The sequence below is a fragment of the Vipera ursinii genome, assembly GCF_947247035.1.
Source record: "Vipera ursinii genome assembly, chromosome: 1".
In the NCBI taxonomy this organism is placed as follows: domain Eukaryota; kingdom Metazoa; phylum Chordata; class Lepidosauria; order Squamata; family Viperidae; genus Vipera; species Vipera ursinii.
The window spans coordinates 236,921,228-236,942,722 of NC_139512.1; the positions used below are offsets into that span (position 1 = coordinate 236,921,228).

At 36.4% G+C, this 21,495-nt stretch overlaps 1 protein-coding gene across 1 annotated transcript in view; it reads right to left on the minus strand.

The window, feature by feature from the left end:
- The window catches only part of COL12A1 (collagen type XII alpha 1 chain), a 124,811-nt gene extending 105,011 nt beyond the window's left edge, over positions 1 to 19,800 (minus strand). The window contains exons 1-8 of the mRNA XM_083376905.1: positions 19,311 to 19,800; positions 10,604 to 10,720; positions 8,806 to 8,949; positions 6,688 to 6,747; positions 4,886 to 5,149; positions 4,551 to 4,715; positions 3,565 to 3,738; positions 1,955 to 2,245 (exon numbers count right to left, since the gene is read on the minus strand). Coding sequence (XP_083233031.1) covers positions 1,955 to 2,245; positions 3,565 to 3,738; positions 4,551 to 4,715; positions 4,886 to 5,149; positions 6,688 to 6,747; positions 8,806 to 8,949; positions 10,604 to 10,720; positions 19,311 to 19,386 — 1,291 coding nt within the window. The 5' untranslated portion in view covers positions 19,387 to 19,800. The remainder of the gene's footprint in view (positions 1 to 1,954; positions 2,246 to 3,564; positions 3,739 to 4,550; positions 4,716 to 4,885; positions 5,150 to 6,687; positions 6,748 to 8,805; positions 8,950 to 10,603; positions 10,721 to 19,310) is intronic.
- Positions 19,801 to 21,495: the final 1,695 nt, after the last annotated feature.

The window sequence follows — 21,495 nt, forward strand, 5'->3', positions numbered from 1 at the left end:
GCCTGATTCAGAACAGGGCTGCAGAAGAGTGCCCAACAATTTAAACTCAGCATCTCGATTAAGTTCCTTGGTCTTACTGTAAACAACCAAAAAGAAGTCATATTTATTTTTATTTATTTATCTTACACTGCAATCAAGAGACTCTTGGCACCTTCCACAGAATGTGAGCTGGTACCAGGCAGAACAGGTCTAATAAGTATTTCCATTCAAAAGTAAATCTCTGTTCAGTTGGATTCTCATAAGATATAACGGAACGGACATTAACTTAACTTTTTCAGTAGGTCTTAAATTAATTCTTACAAAAAAAATATATATGCTTATTTGTTTCCTGGCTGAAATTTCAGTAAGTTGGTTTTAAGCTAAGAAGTTACAATTATGTTGTTAGGGTTTGCTTTGCAGAAGTATCTTTTTGCGTATTTTTAAGTCTAGAAGAGAGCTGTTCCTTGTGATGGAAAGCCTTCCTTGGAGTTAAAGACAAGGCCAGCAAAAAGAGTTGCCCATATGCCAACTTCTATGACTTTGGAGAGTCCAATGTTGATTTTCTGTTACTCACTGAGCATCTCCCCACCTTTCTGTCTACTAGGGTTTCTACCACATTCTGCTTAGATCTATTTTTTTTTCCAGTCTAAACAAGACCGGAGTAAGAGATGTTCCATAGCTAGAGGAAAATAACGGGCAGAGGTAACAACCAATCAACCACATTAAAATACTTTCAAAAGAGTCCTCTCTTTGTGTATATAAGGAACCTGTTTAAGACCTGACAAGGTCTTTCTTTACATCCCAAACTATCAAGAGCAGCTCTCACTGCCCACAGCAGGCAAAAATGGTCAGTAGGTTCTAGGAAGATCCCAACCACTGTAACCACATTGTCATTGAAGTGTGTGGCAAACGAGGAAAAAGACCTCTTTAAAACCAGAGCAGTTAAAGATAGCTTTAAGCTGCCCCAGCTTGTGATTTTGGATGAGACAAAAGCAACATCATGAGGACGGGGTACAAAACAAAAACAAAAACAAAAAAAGAGTTATGGGAGTATTTTTGTTGTTGTTAGTTGCGAAGTCATGTCCAACCCTTTGTGACCCCATGGACAATGTTCTTCCAGGCCTTCCTGTCCTCTACCATCTTCTGGAGTCCATTTAGGCTCACACCTACTGCTTCAGTGACTCCATCCAGCCACCTCATTCCCTTGCCCTCCATCTTTCCCAGCATTAGGCTCTTCTCCAGTGAGTCCTTCCTTCTCATTAGGTGGCCAAAGTATTTGAGTTTCAACTTCAGGATCTGGCCTTCTAAAGAGCAGTCAGTGTTGATCCCCTCTAGGACTGACCAGTTTGATTGCCTTGCAGTCCAAGGAACTCACAGGAGTCTTCTCCAGCACCATAGTTCAAAGGCCTCAATTCTTTGGCACTCAGCCTTTCTTATGGTCCATATGGGAGTATATTTGCACCTTAAATGGAGGGATGTGAGAGAGCCCTAAATTCCCTGCCAACAATTATTTTTTACTTCAAACATAGTTTGGGCCTTGATTGATTCTTTATCCATCTATGTATATTCTTTAATTGACTCTAGTACCATCACCGCATTTTGTAGAATCAATTCCATAAATTAATTATAACACATATTTTAATTTATTCAAATATAATTTACCTTCAATCCTTTTTTGCTCTGGTCCTTTTTGACACTTTTTAAAAATTGCTATCGTGACAGTTTGGGTGTAGGCCTCAATAGGCCACAAAGACTGAATATGTTCTTTTGCCCAAGAATGGAATAGTCCATCCATGGTGCAGAGGATTTGATTTATTTCTGATAACGCTTCATTTCATAATGCTTGGTCTCAAGAGTTTCTATCAGCTTATGTAACAAGATTTTTTTTAAATGTACTATTTTTCTCTGTAGTATTTTAGTTTTGTATGACTTAGCCATTGACATACAATAGATCATTTCAACAACAATGACTCACCAATTCGAACTTTTACTGGCTGTGTTTTTTCCATTATAGACACTGGTTCACTGGAAGTCAGTCCTTTCATGGCATACACATTAATTTGGTATTCTGTGTCTGCTGAAATATCTTTTATATTAAAAGCAGTAGTTTGTGGTCCTAAATTCACTGAGAATTGTTTGGCATCAGCTATCATTGGAATAATGTCCACCTTATAACCAGTTATGTCACTAGGAGATGAATCCCAAGTGATTTTGATAGATCTTGATGAGATTTGTGAGGCTGCCAGATTTGAAGGAGGTTCTATCGCTGTAAAATGAACAAAAATGCAGCATAAATATGTCCTTCTTGAGCAAAGAGGTGAATGCTAAATATACCTACCCCCAAAATAGCCCGTGGGTAAATCCTATATTAATTGATATCATTTTCCTAGTCAACCTGATTATAGAACTTATCTATGAGCTGCATGAAGTTTACTAATAAATGTGGATTGGATTATGTATATTTATTGTGGAATGACATTGGAACATCATAGATGGTGAAAAAGAGATCAATCTCTCTATATTTACTCAGAAGTTACTGGTGCTGAGTTCAGTGGAACTTATTCCCAAGAAAATAATCTTGACTACTTAACACATCGTCATAAGAGTTCAAATAAATACAATGGGACTATTCTGAGCAGATATGTATGGGACTGTTATGTAAAAATAATAGGCTTTCACTGGCTTCTTTGTCTGCATAATTAAAAGGAATCCTCCTTAGCTAATTCCAGATAATGAAGTTTAATTATATGAGTATAAAGTTGGAAACTGAATATAAAAGTCCCAGAAAGGAACAAAAAACTTAGATAAATCTCAATATTCCACTTTAATATTTTCAGAGGACTGATATTCACCCAGAGTTTTTTTGCTGACTTGCCTGAACATAAAGGTATTGAATTCAATGGTACCAGAAGATGGTACCAGAGATCAAGTGCAGTTATGATAGACACCATGCTCCAATCACATTTCTGACAGAAGTAATCCACAAGTACCATGATCAATCTTGGTCCCATACCTAGGCTTGAAACCTGACTGAAAGAGGTCCAGAAAATCTACACCTTCCAGGATTCTCTGTAACTGCAACCTTCTCAATTACCTTCCCTAAAAAGACTGGACACAGAGCAAAAAGTGTCCAATATGGTTGGATTCATTGATGGTTTCCTTAATGGCAGTATGGTCAGAGGTCAACTGAAGAAACCAACCAACCAACCACTGAGCATGATAAATTAGTTTCAAAACTGCTCAAGGAAAACTTAATCTGGGTTAATTTAAAATTAAAGCTAATTAAATGGCATGATTATTTCTACTGTGTTTAATTATTTTTCTCTATAATAGGTAAAAAAATGTTGAAGTGACCCTTAGAGCTGCCATTATATATTTTAGGAGCTTTGGGCAGCCTTGGAGCCTCAAGCTCTACGTTACTGCTCTTTCAAAAATGCTTTATGGCAGACCAAATCCTCATTGCCTTGTTAGCCAGAAATATTAGTCAGGAAATGAAACTGACACTTTTGCTTTCCTATTATTACAGCTGTATATTTAACCAAGGATGAAGTTAAATTACTGTGATAATTTTAAAAAAATGTTTACCTTCTTCTCCGCTAACCAAGTCACCCAACTGTTCATCAACTCCTGAGCACACCTGTGAGACAATTTCATTCTGAATATCCGCAATGCCATCAAAGTTGGCTACATTAAAAACATGTGTCAATGAGGGCTGGGATGCCATTAACTTCAGCTCTTTGGCATCTGCAGCTTTGATTCCTAGAAAATGGTAGCGATAACAATACTAAGTAAGTTTGTCCCAATCTTGTTGCACATAACCATTCTTGTATTTGAGACTTTCCATAGCTAATGGTGGTGGGAATTCTGAGGTAGGAAACCTGGCTTAATTTTCCACTTCTGTCTTTTTTCTACATTTATTTATTTGTAAAATTTATTTGCTGCCCGTCTCGTATCCAAATGACTTTGGGTGGCTATATTACTCTTGATATAATAAAAGTCTTCTATATCAACCCTTCAAACTACCCATTATTGCTGAGATAGAATGTCCATTACTCTTATTTCCCCAGTTTTACTATATAATTATTTATACCGGTAGATGAAATAATCTCTTTTTGCTTTCTCAGCACACAGATTGTTAGATACAGCATGTTATTCTATTTATTGTACATGGACATCCATAGTCATGCAGCAACAGGAGTGTATTGTACCACCATTATATTAAATCTTCATAGTACATCAAAAGAAGAGCACAATCGTAGAAAAATACATTTTGGGGGGATCTTAGGCAATCAGGTTTAAACTACTTATTCAGCAAAGCAATGTTTTAAAGCATTCTACTTTTCTTGATATTATTGAAATTGTATTAAATAAAAGTGATTTGGGGATTATTTTAACCTCTATAAAGTAACCTTATAACAGTTTACAATATAGCTGGCATTCTACTTCCAAGTTTCCTTAAATCTAATCAGCTAGGGAAGTGCATTTTTATAACAAGCAAAATACATAGCTTTAAATTTCTCTCTGTGAATAAATTGCAATCATCATCAACAACGATATAAAATTGAACATACCCAAAGAAAAGACTTCAACTCCAGTGCTACGAAGTTCTCTTGCAGGAATTTCTACTTCATCCTGAGATTTTCCATCCGTAATGATAATTGCCACTTTGGGAAAGCCATTTCTTGCTCCAGCAGACTCCGTAAATGCATATCTAATCAGATAATCAATAGCTTCTCCTAAAATTACAAAATTGTAAATTTTTTTATCAAAATCATTAATGCTAAGATCACATTCAAAATTATAAAGTCATAAAAGAGAGCACCACCCACCAAAAAAAAAAGAAAAATGGCAGATATCTCATTATCTATCATTCAGGCTTTCTACATGATCAGAGGGAAATTCATACCTGTCATGGTATTGCCTCCTTTATATGGTATTCTTCTTATTGCCTCAACAAGATCTTTTTTTCTGGAATACTGATTTAAATTGAATTCAGTCCTTGTATCAGTGCTGTACTGGACTATTCCAACTCTTGTCTTATCTTCTCCAATATCAAATGCTGATACAAGAGTAACGATGAAGTCCAATATGTACTTAAAGTTATTCCTGCCTACACTCCAAGAACCATCCACAAGAAAAACTAGATCTGTAACAGCACTAATGGAACACTCTGAAAGATAACGGAACAAAATTATTAATTAACCCTCACATATACACCCACATATTCTAAATGTTTGATTTATTTGATAAATGTATTTTTATGTTGATTAATCACCTATTCCTTGGATGTACACTGAGAGCTTATGCACCAGAGACAAATTCCTTGTGTGTCTAATCACATTGGCCAATAAAGAATTCTATTCTATTCTATTCTATTCTATTCTATTCTATTCTATTCTATTCTATTCTATTCTATTCTATTCTATTCTATTCTATTCTATTATTTGGGGTCCATGAGCATGAATCAGATAGCTAGAAGATATTTATGGATATATCCATGTATCCCTTCAAGTCATGGTGGACTCCTGGCAACTGTCTGAACTAATCCCTGCAGTTTTCTTGGCAAGATTTTGGAAATGGTTTGCCATTGTCTGCTTCTTATGGCTGATAAAGGGCGACTGACCCAAGGTCACTCACTTTGTGGGTAAGGAAATACTAGAATACAAAGTCTGCCAGTTTCTCCTAGTGCCTTAACTATTACACCAAACTGGCTGTGGACAGACAATAGTGCGACAGCAATATACATACATTCCAACTTTGAACTTATGGAGAAAATTTAATAATCCAGGGGAAGTTTACTCTCACAGAAAGGGAAATTAATTTCCCTTGCCTTTCGCAGCCAATCCTGGACCACCTACTGTGCTGCTTTAAGGTGGTCCTGGAACTTTCAGTAGGTGCAAAGGACTGAATATCAGGGTAACTAATGACTTTGAACAGCTAACGTCACATAAAAATGCAGTATCAAAATAAATATCAAAATATATTAATGTACAATCTTAAAATGGAAGCAGAAAACAAATCTAGTCAACAGTAAGATAACAGCATCTCACGGGCTTCAGACAAACCACCCACTCCATGCTCAGGATAGCTGTCATATTCATCTCTTATTACATGAGTAAGGTAGAGAAAGTACATTTGATGATCCTTTGAAATCGGAATCAGTTTCCGCTCTGTTTATTGACAAAAGGGTTCCTCTGAATCAAATCTAAAATGGTTGCCATGACTCCTGAGCCAAACAAAAGCCAGTCTGGGGATAGTTAGATAAAAGGATAAAATAAAGGCGAAGGGGAAAGAATACATTTGAAAGTGCCCAAAGCATGGGCAACAAAAGTATTTATAAAATAAAAGTTCATCTCCTTGGCCATCAAGAACAAGCATGAATCAAATAATGATTCCCATAAATCTTATACGCTATAGAATTTGACTGAGACGGAAAGGGATCTTCTGCTTTGATCTTTTCCAATGTGATGCTTTCATATTTATTGGGACTTTAACTTCTGGATTTCCCAATCAAAACAATGAGGATTATAGGAATTGAATGAAAGCATACCTAAAGGTCCTAGGCTTTTAAAAAATGCTTTTTCCCCAGCCAGTAAAAATGCATTGTGAAGAGTAAAAACACGTTTGCGTATCTCTAGGCAGTTTGGTTATGCTGGTTTAGAAGTAGATGCCATATATCAGAAGCAGCAACATTACAAAATTACTTACTTTGCAAATCGCTTTCTTCAACCTTCTTTACTCCTGTTGTTACAAAACCACCTGTTTGAACTAGAACAGAACATACAGCTTAATAAAAAATAAAAGAAAGTCTTCTCAGAATCAAAGGTTTGCTTTACTTTTTATGGATCTCTGAAACTGTAATGGGAGAACAGAATGTTGAATGAATCTGCAAATTATATACAAATGGTGCTACTACTACAGAGCCCTGGCGGTGAGTGGTTAGAATACCATATTGCAGGCAAACTCTGCCTATAGCCAGGAGTTCAATCCTGACCGGCTCAAGGTTGACTCAGCCTTCCATCCTTCCCAGGTCAGTAAAATGAGGACCCAGATTGTTGGGGGCAAGATCCAAATAACACTTCTACACTGTAAACTGCTGTAAAGTGTTAGGGGGTGTTATATAAGCTTACGCATTATTGTTGTTGCTACTACTACAAATAACAATAATAGAGTTGGAAGACCTTTGAGGTCTTCTAGTCCAACCCCCTGCTCAGGCAGGAAACCATATAACCGTGCTGGCAAACCTATGGCACCTCTCTGTGGGCACGCATGCCGTTGCCCCAGTCCTAGGCCTTCAGCTGGTATTTATAAAACCTTTTTGCTTTAGGCCTCCGCCACCATGGGCAAAAAACCTGGTTCAATCAATCAATCAATTTCAACTTCTCGCGGGGGAAAAAAAAAGATCTCGCAAAGTTGGAATTGATTGATTGAACTTTTTAGTCCCACCCAGTCTGCCGTTACCACCGCAGCCATGCCCACCCAATTAGCCATGCCCACCCAATGGGCCACACCCACCCAATGGGCCACGCCCACCCAGCACCAGACAATACATAAGTGAGTTCTGGGCTGCAGTTTGGGCACTCGGTCTCTAAAAGGTTCGCCATCACTACCCTATACCATTTCAGACAAATGGTTATCCAGTCTCTTCTTAAAAACTTCCAGTGTTCGAGCATTCACAACTTCTGGACGCAAGTTGTTCCACTGATTAGCTGTTCTAACTATCAGGAAATTTTTCCCTAGTTCTAGGTTGCTTCTCTCTTTGATTAGTTTCCATCCATTGATTCTTGTCCTGCCTTCAGGTGCTTTGGAGAATAGCTTGACTCCCTCTTCTCTGTGGCAACCCGAGATACTGCAACATTGCTATCATGTCGCCCCTGGTCCTTCTCTTCATTAAACTAAAGGTAAAGGTAAAGGTTCCCCCGCACATGCGTGCTAGTCGTTTCCGACTCTAGGGGCCGGTGCTCATCTCCGTTTCAAAGCCGAAGAGCTAGCGCTTGTCCGAGGACGTCTCCGTGGTCATGTGGCCGGCATGACTGGACGCCAAAGGCGCATGGAACGCTGTTACCTTCCCACCGGAGTGGTCCCTATTTTTCTACTTGCATTTTTACGTGTTTTCGAACTGCTAGGTTGACAGAAGCTGGGACGAGTAACAGGCGCTCACTCTGTTACACGGCACTCGGGATTCGACCCGCCAAACTGCTGACCTTCTGATCGACAAGCTCAGCGTCCTAACCCACTGAGCCACCGCGTCTCTTTCTTCATTAAACTAGACATATCCAATTCCAGCAACCTTTCTTTATATGTTTTAGCCTCTAGTCCCCTGATCATTTTTGTTGCTCTTCTCTGTACTCTTTCTAGAGCCTCCCAACATCTTTTTTACATCGTAAAACTGGATGCAGTATTCCAAGCGTGGCCTTACCAAGGCATTGTAAAGTGGTATTAATACTTCATGTGATCTTGATTCTATCCCTGTTAATGCAGCCGAGCACTGTGTTGGCTCTTTTGGCAGCTGCAGCACACTGCTGGCTCATATTCAAGTGATTGTCCACTAGGACTCCAAGATCCCTCTCACAGTTATCACATTTTTTGAAATCTACATTCAGCGTATTTATTTGCTAATTAAAACAAATTAAGTCCAACCTTAAAAGGTAGAAGTCAAAAGCCTACATATACTACATATGTAAGTCACTCAGTACTGCCTTAGATCTCAGAAGTTGAGCACCATATCAATTTGACAAATGATAAATTAAAATATAGTAAATATATCTTTATAGCAGTATTGAAACTATATTCCAAGCAACATCTTGATCAATTTTACAAACTTACTTGTAAGTTGTCCAGTGACAGGTACACTTTCTTCTACAGCATCATATGAATTTATTGTTACAATATAATCAGTATCTGGTATGAGGTCTGTTAACAAAGTTTGGGTAGCTGTATCCGCTACGGTAAAATCTCTACTTGAACCATCTGCAATTATACATAAAGAACATTTTCATAATCATAACTTCTAAATTGCATAACCATTTATTCAAAAAATTATACATCAAGAAACAAATGTTAAAAGCTCACAAACATTTGATTTCCTGAAAGAGCTAGCAATAATACATTCACTGTGCATATGCTCTGAGCATTATCATGCACAAAAAGGATGAACTATTCTAATGTTAGCAAGCAGTAGTTCTTATCCTATTTCTCTGATTATGTATATCTTAAGGCAAGGAAGCCAAATTCCAAGGGGGAACTAGGAAGTCTTTAAGGTCTTGAAATATCTTCTTTTTTAAAAAAAATCATGACTTTCAGAACCATGAACAGTAAAACAAAACAAAAATATCAGCAAAAATAATGTTCATACGAGGGTACAGATCAAACATAATTAGACATTGAATTCAATTGCCACTATACACAGTATGATCTGGTTCACACATCTGCCTAACTGTGTGATCCATACTGAATAAACCAGAATTAGCTAGGTTCACAGAATACATTATAAAGTATGGTTTACAAGATACAATGAATGGGTTTCACACAATATATTTAGCCAAAGTCAAACAAACAAAATTAGACCATAGTGATGTATAAAACCAGCATTCCATCCTCTAAATATATTCTTGTTATTAATCACTTAGGCAGATGTGAAAAGAAACAAGAAACTTATTAACATACAAGAAAAATAAGATCATCTAAACTATCCAGAAAAGGAAATAGTAGAGGATAGAAGAGATTAACAAAGAGTTGGGAAACTGTTCTTCAAAATGCACCCCAGGTTATTATAATCCATTGCAAGGGGTTCATCCATACAGTACTGTGTGTTACAGACATTGTAGTATAATAGTTACAGTGTTGAACTTAAACTGGGGTGATTCAGGTTCAAGTCCCTACTTGACCACAAAACCCACTATATTTTGTCATTTGGATACAGTGAGGAAAGGTCCCCACTGAAGCTGCCTTAGCAATCAAAGATAAAAATGTGATAAATATCTGCAGATACTTATTGCAGATACACATGATAAACCAAGTATTGTGATAGAAATACCATACCGCTCCTTTCATACTTGCATGAAAATGTCACATACAAATATATAAGGAACAGATGTTACTTTACTTTCTAAAAGTCACTTATACACAATATGGAAATCTATCCAGCCATTGGCAGTTACTTATGTGCTTATTCGTATATGATGTCATTCATACCCTTTAAAATACTTTACTAAATTAATTTTAGTTAGTATCAAAAATCCAAAGTGTGATTAGCTGATGATTATCTTAGCTGCCTATCTGTCAAAGAAAGTTTTCCCATGTTTTTGAAATTTCAGGTTGCTGAAGTCACTTCTAAGTCTTTTGGCATTTTTCTAATCAATTAAGTCTACAATTCCATTTATGCTTACTAAAGCATAAAAATCACTAAATTCAGAGCATCTTTCTGCTGCCTAGACCTGAATAAAATTGTAATGTAATTTTCAATACAATTTTTGACAAATTAAATATGGTCCTTTTAAATTTTTCACACTGTATTTAGACATTTTCTACACTTGAAATCAACTAGAAAGAAAGAGACAGTTTAACAAAAGTACATTAATTCAGCGTTCAAGATTTTTTCTAAAAAAAGAACATTAAATCTTACCAGCTGCAGACCTCACAGTTATCCTGTAACCTTCTATGGCATCAGATGGTCTTGCCCATGACATTTGAACAGTATTTTCATCTATAATTTTAAATTTCAAGTCTGAAGGTGGATTAACTGCAAAAGATTTATATCAAGCAAACTGTGTTTAAATGTTGAAGAAATTAATTTCATAATAATTTTAAAATATGTTAAGCAAAGCTTGCTAAGATGTGTCTTTGCATAAATTTGTTTCCAACACATATAAAGATATGCTGTTGGCAAAAGGAAGATTGCAAGCTGATGAACATGACAAAACATATCAAAGAAAATATGCATCACACAGGACAGCAACAGAACATTTGTTTCTTGAATTGCCAAGTCATTCAAGAATGGCTAGCAGAATCAAGCACAATAGAAAACACATTTCAATACATGTACAATGAGTTCACAAATAATAATCACATGTGCAAACATTTTCACAAAACAATTAAAAGAACGTTCTTAACATGCTGGATGCAATTCACAAAAGCATGCCAAATCACAACCTGCTTGTAACACCATGAGATCATTTGGCAAGAACATAAAATCCCTTTCAGCAGATCATCAAAGAATATATTACTCTTTGAAATTCATCTCTGCATAGTTGTATTTCACTGAATCTTTATAAGTTGCATGCAGAGATATATGCATTGTGGGAAACGTGGTAAGATTTAAGCTGGACTTTGGGTCTCAATTTACATCATACCTAAATTAACCCCTTATTTCCAAAAAGCCACCTAAGTAGCTTATCTTGTATATGCTAATACATAAAATGGGAAATGTTACTAAGAAACTCTTCAATGTTTTCTGTCACACTTGTATAAGTATTGTACACAAAACCAAGTTTTCTGACTGTTTACACCACTCTGCTATACGAATCCTGAGGTGTAAACCATCCTTAGCATTTTTTATGCTCTGTGTGTAGCAGGTGTTCCCATACTAAGAAATGGCATTTTAAAACAAAATGCCAGTATGGTATTTCACACAACAATTGTTAATTATGGAAAGACAACATCAAGATATATGTATAGACATTTATTTACAGGATGTAGAGAGGAAAACAAGGAAAAAGGCATCAGTGATCCAAACAAATCTGTGGGAACCAGCAAGAAAATGAATTGAATGTAGCATAGAAAGAGTTTACATATGCTGTCTAGCAGTAACATGCATTTGTGTTTCTATCTATCTATAGATAGATAGATAGATAGATATCTATCTATAGATAGATAGATAGATAGATATGTGATATATGATATCCAACTATCTATATATAGATACATGAAAGTCAATTTTATTATTTTAATTTACTATAGCTTCCATAGTGGGCAAAAGCCTCCATGTACAAGGATCATTGCTAAAGACATTACATAATAATATTTTATAATGATATTCTTATGTTAAATCAGTCATGCAAAGTCATGCAGTCCTCTACTGATTCACTGTCAGTGCATGGTATGCATACTACAAATAGATAAGTTTTAACTACTGTACATAAGGTTTAATAAAGGCATATGAGATTCAGCCATACTTTTCTTGACACTTCAAACCGATTGGCAAACACCAATTAATATTGATACAGTGATTATACACTACATAGGTATATATATAGCCATTTATCAGGATTTTCTTGAAAGATGTCCACTTCTGCATAATTAAAAATGTTTTCTTTAAAAAACTATTTAACAGTGGACTATTTAGAAATCAATCAATCAATGTTAAATACTGCTAAAGTAACAATCATATTAATATAGCTCTGTTGATTGTAAGGGCATTGTGCTTTCCAAGTGATTTAACTCTTTAAAAACTAAATAAAAGTTTAATGCACTTGTGAGTTGGCCATTTCAAGATTTTTAAAATACCATCTGCTTCTTAATGGACTGCCATTTCCAATGAAATAGGATTACATGGCCTGGCATTGATGCTACCACAAGTAACAATACTACAAGAACAAATGTTATTTTTCTCCTATTGTCCATACACAGGCAGTGAGATTAGAATATTAATCTGCATGCACAACTGATTCTTCATTCAATTTAAGGCACTCAGACTAATGCCACCAAAAAAAAGCAATTAGGTAGTATTTAACTCATGCAACACATGTTAATAATAACATTAACATTTTAAAGAATACCATTATAAAATATTCTTTCCAAACCAATGGCTCAGGACAAATTTAATGCAAAGGCAGAGACAACTGACCTGAGCATGCTTTTTCTTTTTCAAAAAATGAGTACATGGGAAAAAAAAATAGCACCACCAACCTTGAAGGAAATTTGACCTGAAGCAGCAGAGGCCTTAGGCTGTAACTGCTGAAGGACAGCAGCAGCCTATCTTGACTTGATCCAATGACCGGATTCGAGATAAACTGAAAAGGCCAACTGTGGGGAAAAGTCTTCAACATTTAAAAAAAATCTGTAATCTGATTTACAAAAAAAACTCAAATGTGGCACTTAGCTTTTCATCATGAATGTCACTTCTATCTCGTATGAGATTATCTGGTTATAAATGAAACAGCGCAACTTTTCCATATAAGTTCATAAGAAATGTATTTCAGGTTCATAAAAGTGGCAGCACCCACTTCCACAATAATCAAATTCTGCCTGTGCCAAGTTCAAAATAAATGGAAGTCCAAACACTGAATCAAGGGCGACTTACTTCTAAGCTAAGCACACATTTTTTGTTTGACCTAGTCTTTTTCTAACTTCACTCCCATTTAATTAAGTGCCTATTGTTTTCCTGTAACAGGGCAGCTTTAGAATTTGAATCCTGGATCCAAAGAATCATGCATCTTATTTGTTTATCCAAGAAGACTTTGGGGGATTTTCCTTCCAAAGCAAATTTGCTTATCCACTGCACAAAATGCTTTTTAAATTAGATGTTTATAAAACAAATTTCTCTGACAAGGCATGGATACTTTTTATGTGTAAGAAAAAAGTTGTACAAATCCCACTTATCATGCACAAGTCCTTGATTATGCATAAACTAATTCTTTGGATCTTAGGTTGTCTTAGGTATCACAGTAACATGGTGATTAAAGAAAGCTGTTTTCAGAATCGTGTACAAAAATAAGACCTGCTCAATAAAAGGGAGTACAATAAGCCTCCATTTTGATTATATTGTTCCCAGTGACACAAAAAATTCAAGCAATTCCTATGTGTCTATCTCAACAATGAAAGCTAAATTTCATCATAATTTTATCACAAGGGATATCTTGCATACATACGTGTGTGTGTGCGTGTGCGCCCATGCCATTATTTCTATCTATTACTACTTCAACCAAAATTAAAGACCTAACAGTTACTACGTAACCTGTTCAGGCAATTGTTTTATCAGAACTAAAAAGAAAATAGATTCCATTTTTAGATTATTTTGATAAATAAATGCAGTTGATTAAGATGTTAATAGATTTAACATTTAATTCAACAATAGTTTAACAGCTGCTGTTTAAGTGGTCTGCACAAAGTAGTCAGTGAGGTTCAAAAATAACACAACAGGAGAGTAGATTCAGGTTTTACTCCCATAACACAAAAGTTCAGTGAACTGTGCTTATTGTCTTATGCACTTATGTTAATTCTGATATTTTTTAGTATTTCATTATATATGGGATTGTAACGTTCTAGTACATTTCAAATTATATTTTTATTGCTTTAAGTACCTCTCACTGAAATTAAAAATGGAATATGTCACACTGACAGGATATGTAGACTGGATATATTCATATCCATTGCTGATCTCTGTCTCATTTCTCAGTATATTTAAATTTGAAGTTTGAGCTATTGTAATGGAAGTGCATATTAAGTAGAGAAAAAGCAGCCCCAAATGTCATGACTTGGGGCAACCCCGAAAACTGTCTTTTATTTAAAGACTTTTGTTTTAAAAAATAAAAAATAGAGGGGGAAAAACCCTGACTACCATTCATAAAGGAGTTTCAGGCAGTATGAAAATCAATGAGAAACCAAACAAAGACGCATGCTTAGATGTGGATTTCTTGTAATTGTTTCTGCCTAAAAACTGTGCTCCTTCCAGACAACTACTCAGAGAAAAGAATCAAAATCATCTTACTATATCAAGAACTAAAGTCCTGCAGTCAGTGGTGGGATTCAAATATGCGAACAACCATTCTCTGTGTGGATGCCGCTTCCGGAAGTCCATTCTGAGCCTGGGCAACAAAAAATTAGCTACCAGTTCTGCCGAAGTGGTGCAAACTAGCTGAATCCCACCATTGCCTGCAGTCAGAACTGACAAAAAGTACAATCAAATTAGAAATCTGGAAATCAGAGGTTATAAGTAATGTATTATATTATAAGAGAGCAAACAGCCAATAAAGAAAGATGTGTAGTTTGTAATCTTGCTCTTTTGGAAAGTTACCAGATATTTCTTTCCAGTATTTGGGATGAAGGCAGACAAAAAAAGAGATATGACAGTGGCACCAAGATTATGATATATTATAACCGAATATTTTACAAATGAAATAAGAGAAATGAGAATGGAGCAGCAGTAATTCAAGAGAGAACAATTTAGAATGTGATTTAAAATGTAAAAAAATGTAAAGTGAAAACATCCACTTTAAAACATACAGAAAGATAATTATAGTGTCAACTTTAATTTGTAAAATTAAGAATACCTTTACTAAATTCTTCAAAAAAACATTTTTTTAAAAAAAAGTTACTAGTGCTGAGTACGTGCTCTATTGGTTTGACTGCATGTAGGCATGTTGAGTGAAGAGTCAAGCTTATTCCTAACATTTTCTTTAGCTCAATCGTCAACCAAATTGGGATTCTGAATTACTAGGACAGGGTTTCCCAAACTTGGCAACTTTAACAAGCACAGACTTCAATCTCCAGAATTCCCAAACCATTCTCCATGCTGGCTGGGGAATTCTGGAAGTTGAGATCCACATGCCTTAAAGTTGACAAGGTTGGGAAGCCTTGCATTAGGGCAGGGGTGTCAAACTCAATTTCACTGAGGGCCACATCAGCATTGCGGTTGCCCTCAGGGGCCGGGTGGGTGTGGCCAGGGTGGGCGTGGCCTACTGGGTGGGCGTTGCTAGAGTGTGTATGGCTTACTGGGTGGGCGTGGCCAGCGCTACATCGTTGGCATCAAGGGTGCCTATGGGGGCCCGGGCAGGAGTGGGACAGATCTGAGGGTCTCTGGCAGGAGGAGGGTCTCTGGGCCAGGGCCAAGGCAGTGGGGGCCGTTCCCTCACTGTTGCCAGGATGGCTTCGCGGGCCGCATGAAACCACTTCGCGGGCCTGATCCAGCCCCCGGGGCCTTGTGTTTGACATGTCTGTATTAGGGGAATAAAACCGATTCCTTGTAATCTTCAAACTTTCTCTACTCTCCAAACAGGATCCAGTGGTGGCAAAGTCTGTAGCTATCATCTTATTCCTTTTCTCTGTTTGATTATAATCACAGTGAGGTATTACCTCAGAACAACTGATCTTTGGTCTCTCCATTATCTTTATTACTTTCAGTAAGTAATAAATCCAATTTTTTCATATTTTAACTGAATTGACTCGATAATGTTCCACATAGGGGAAACATCATCTCCCCATACATAGGAATCAAATGCATCAATGAGATGCCAGATTTGAGAATAGACAAATTTGGCTTTACCCATCTATTCATTTGTTTGTTCGTTCGTTCATTGGGTACAAGAGGTTGGTGGACTAGTAGTATAATAGTATATTATCTCCAGTCTAAATTGATATAACTCACCCTTGGGGTTTTTTTGTTTTTTGTTTTACAGAATTAGCATCAGAACTTCAGTGTGACTAAGAAACAATGAATATAGTTTGGGGCTATGTAACAAAGAAAATTGAGTAGTAATTAAAATGAAGTCTCCTCTAAGTTGAACTCAACTTTTGTGACTTCCCATTAAATAAATAAATAAATAATAAATAAATAGTGCTCACTGAGTTGAGATTCAGACCCCACTAAGCCCTTGAAAATGTAACTGAGGAAGTCACTGAAGAAAATAATCAGTCACCCTGTTACATGAAATCCTGAGGAAAAATATCATTTTGAGGCCCATCCCAATTAGTTCACAGGGTTTTGAAAATATTTACAGCCCTGTATTATGTTTATAGTTCTTAATACCATTCTTCAAAGCACATCCAGCACATAGTAATGTAAGCCTACCACAGCCTACCTACTACAACCTATCAAAGACAATACTTAGAAAGAATAATGGCTTAAAACAAATTTATCATTATTCTTCAAACAATATTTGATACATTGAGAGAAAGCCCAAGATGTTTTCAGCTTTTTTTCCTTTTAGGGCCGTCACTTTTTACAGATTTTAAGCCAGTGATCCTTTTAGCTCAACCTCCACCCAGGTGACCACCAGCTCCATTCTTATAGACAGACTTGGAAGTCATTATTGAGCATGGCTATTATCTAAAGAACAACCAGTCCCTAAGGAGGGAAGTGGAGCAAAAGCAACGTGCTCCAAGAAGGGTCACCATGGATGGTGTAAAGGTTCACCTTCTTCTCATTCAATGCCCCTGGCAACAGGGAAGGCATCTAATACAGATAATCTTGAACTTATGACCACGATCGAGCCCAAAATTTCCATTTTTAGGCAAGACAATTGTTAAGTGAATTTTACCAGTTGCTAGGTGTCCAAATTTTGATCACGTGATCATGGGGATGGTGCCATGAAAAACAGTCATAAATCAGTGCTGTTTTTGCAGTGCTGTTTTAACTTCAAATTATCATTAAACAATGGTTGTAAGTTGAGGATTACTTATATGTAGTTCCTGAGGCTTCTGGGCTGACTTTGCCAGGTGCCATCAGCAGGGCTTCCTTCACCTTTCTAAGTGTGCTGTCTACCACATCTTAGGAGGATAAATGCCCACCCTAAAAAAACTGATTGAAATAGCTACATAACACTTCTGTCCTTCGTAAGAAAGAAGAAAGGTTTTGATAACAGCAGCAGCAAAGTATTACCAAAATGAAAATGGAATTAGTATTCTGGAAGTTAATCAAAAACTGAGGAAAAGGTATTTATTTTTCTCTCTGTGTGTGGTATTAGGTAGGTTTGAGAGGTTCCCTATACTCCTTAGCAGAACCCCAAACTGGTTCTGCATCAGGATTAATGGGGTGTAACATCATTTCATGTTACATGGGTGACTCTTTTAAAATGTTTTAGAAATGGTACTTGATGGATTTAGGAATTTTTTTAAAAAAAAATTCGAAAATGAAACGACATTTGCAAGGCACATTTTCTCATCTATCCAATTTTAAATGTCTCCTTTAAAAAAGTTACAAGCAAAGAAACTGCTCTGCAGTTTTTCAGAATTTTCATTTAAATCTCTACCAGCGTCTATAGTGTTTTTGGAATTCCAGGACTGATTTTGGTTTTTCTGGAACATGTAATAAAAACAGAAGCTAGCAAAAAAATGGAAATGATTGATGAGATCAAGCCTCTCAGCATATAAAGAAAAGTACAAGTCCTGTCAGTGTCTGCAAGCAGCAATTTGAGAAATGTGGTCACAAGTTAAAATCAACTACAAGTTTGTCCATCATTTAAGAGGCTACGTGGATAGGAATTATGGCCTGGGTTTCTTTTACAGAACTACCATTTTCACTCTGTGGGAGGCAAAGACATGTTCATTTTGTGCTCCTGCCTGAAGGTGGGCTGTAAATTAGAAGCATTATTTCTCCAATATATAAGAATGCTTACACAACACAAATCATGAACTCTATCCAAATCACAGGATTATCTTTTTTCATGTACAAAAAGGTCAGTGCAGTGCAATGACAAATATGGCAATCCAACATTCTCAAGGACGAATGAGATGGTTGGAGAATAGCTGAAATAGCTGAATGTCCTTGTTTGGCCACTACTTCTCCAACTAGGAATGCTTTTGCAGGGCATATGTTGAAGTAGTAAAGTGATAGTAAGGAAGCATGACATTCGAAGTAAATGAGAAAGTATACAGTATTTAATTTATGTGATTAAAAGAGAGGGGGGGGGGAAACCCTCACAAATCTATTGTACAGTGTTTTCAAATGGTTAATCCAATATGCTGAATGAGACTCGGTCTGTTTGGGAGCCCAGGCAGGAACGTTTTGAATGTCCCAAGGGACCCTGATCTTGCTTCAAAAACAGGAGCCAGGATTGCTCATTCCTTGCTCTGTCCCAAATGAACTGACTCACCAAGAAGAGGACTTTCCTCCCCATTTCATTCCAAACAAAACACACAGGCAGCCAGAATTTTGTTGGGAGTGCTTTATTTTATAAACGCTTCAAAATATTTTTTTTTAAAAAGCAGACACATGTATCTTGTATATATTTGCAGTACAAAGCAGAGTAATTAAGCATTGAGAGGGTGTGGACAAGTGTTTCGGGGCTTCTCCTGCTACTAAGGAGAAGTTTCAAGTTGGCACAGGAATCTTCCTTCTCCCTAACCACTCTTCAAAAGAAAGATAGAGAGAAAAGGAACAGCCGTGGAGGGCCAAGATCACAACGGAGATCTAGTGTGGACAGCACACCAGAAAGACAACAAAACAGGGAAAAGAGAAGAGCGACTCTGCTGGAGTTGCTCTAGAGAAATAAACAAAACTACAAAAAGAAAGAGATAGAAGAGGATATGAAACAACAGTCACCTTCAGACGGCAACTGTTGCCTTGTTTAATTCTGCACCATCACTTTCATGGAATAAAGGACAGAGTTATTTACCTTGAGCCTCAATTGAACAAAGCAGAAGAGCTGCACATACGACTGCTACAGCTGTTGCACGGAGCCTTATCTTCATGGCTGCTGTTTTGTATCACAACCACATGAATAATTCTAAAAAAAAAAGGAAAAGAAAAAAATGGAGATTTAGTACAGTGGGTTGTTTTTTTAAGCAGACGAATGGAGAGAAAAAGGAGGGAAGTTCAAGATCAGCTTTCACCAATTTATGCATTCCAGATTGGTAGGAACGTCTTTCATTCCCTTTAGTCTTCTGGGCTTTATCAGAATAGAGAAGAATGATTTACATCACTTTCTTCACCAGAGTCAACTTTCCTTTCCAGCAAAAACCCTTCCTTTCTCCCCCTCTTGCACAAAGTCAGAATATTTCGACAAGAAACTTTCCCACTCTTTCCAAATTCCAAAACTCATCACTACTTGCTATTCCAGATTTAGGGATAAATTGACAAATATATAGGTACACAGATAGTTCTTGCTTACCAATCATCCATTCAGCAACTGTTCAAAGTTACAACAGTGCTGAAAAAGGTGATCAACCAGACATCCCTGCAATCACATTATTGTGATTTGGCAACTGGCCCACTTATATCTATCATCCATCCATCCATCCATCCATCCATCCATCCTTCCACCTACCCACCTATCTAATCATGTTTTTAGACTACCTGTCTCCCTCTCACATTTATGATGGTCACAGCTTCCCACGGTCATGTGATCAATATTTTTGATCTTCGCAGCCAGCTTCCTACAAGCAAAGTCAGTGGGGAAACCAGCAGAAAGTCACAAGTCACAATCATGTGACATGGTGCTTAGTGACCATGAATGATTTGAAGGATGAGTTAACAAAACATATCTGGAAATGACACTGTAAGTTGGTGCATTCACATGACATTTCACTTTAAAACTGTGTTGCTTAGCAATGGAGTTGCCAATTCTAAATGCAGTCAGTAAGTGGACTTCTTCAAAAAAAATAATGAACTGAAAACAGTTCCATTAAAAGCAGAGCCAACAATCACAGAGGAATGAAGAGCCAGTGAGTAGACCAGCTTTTTGGATTTCCTCCTCGGACAAGGAAAGAGCTTTGGATTGTCCACAAGCACCCCAAACAGTTGCTCTTCAAGAGGACACCACAAGACAGTGATCTCCAGTGGGTTTAGAACTCTGACAAATGAGGAAACAGGGATTCTGTTCAAACCATAGTCAGTGACTTTAAAAGGACACTGGATTTACATATTTCCTTTTCTAATCACTTTCAGAAATTACTTGTTAGAATCAAGAAGAACCATAAATTCTGAGTGAGCACGTTTTCTTTCAGCAAAAGAAAATTTAAATACGAGTTTGACTTTAAAAACCTCTTTTGGAACAAAAAGCAAAAGGGTGATTAGAATTTTGATTTTAAGAAGTTACAGACCACGGGTATGGATTTGAAATAAAATTTAAGAATTAATTATAGTAATCATTCCTGTATGAAAATGTTTTTGTTTTTATTTATTTATTTATTTATTTATTTATTTATTTATTTATTTAAAAAAAATGATATGCTAGGACTATGATTAGGCCAAACCCTATAGAAAATTAGAAGGAACTAAAGATTACAATTAAAGGAGAAGAGCATTTAACTTTGTAGCTAATAGATTTGATTTACTAAATACAAAATGGAGCAAAATAACATTGGATGATATTTTTGAACAATGGGCTGAGGACCTATTTTTAAGAGTATCTGCCTTTATGGACAGATTCTGTTTCAAAAATATTATAGAAGAGAAACAAGTATTACCAGATAAGATCTGAGATGGATCTGAAAATGGATTTTAAAACCAAAAGCCTACTACAATAATAAAGAAAAATATTCTACACTGGACAAACATAAGAAACCAACTGTTATCTTAATAATAAGAAGGGATGTACAAATAACAAACCAAGAGAGTGATCTGGATAATCTTCCTATACTGGATTTATAAAAGGGGTGTGATAAATATTTCCTTTAAACTGTTTTGAACTTTGTGAGAAAGGGCAAAAAAAAAATAAAAAAAAGATCATTAAAAATAAAGAAGGAATGTAAAGTTGGTTTATTTGATCAAAATAAAATAAAGTATTATCTCTGGTAACACTTAACGGAATTTTGCTGACATCAGGACTGAAATGATGAAGATTGAAGATTTTTTTATAG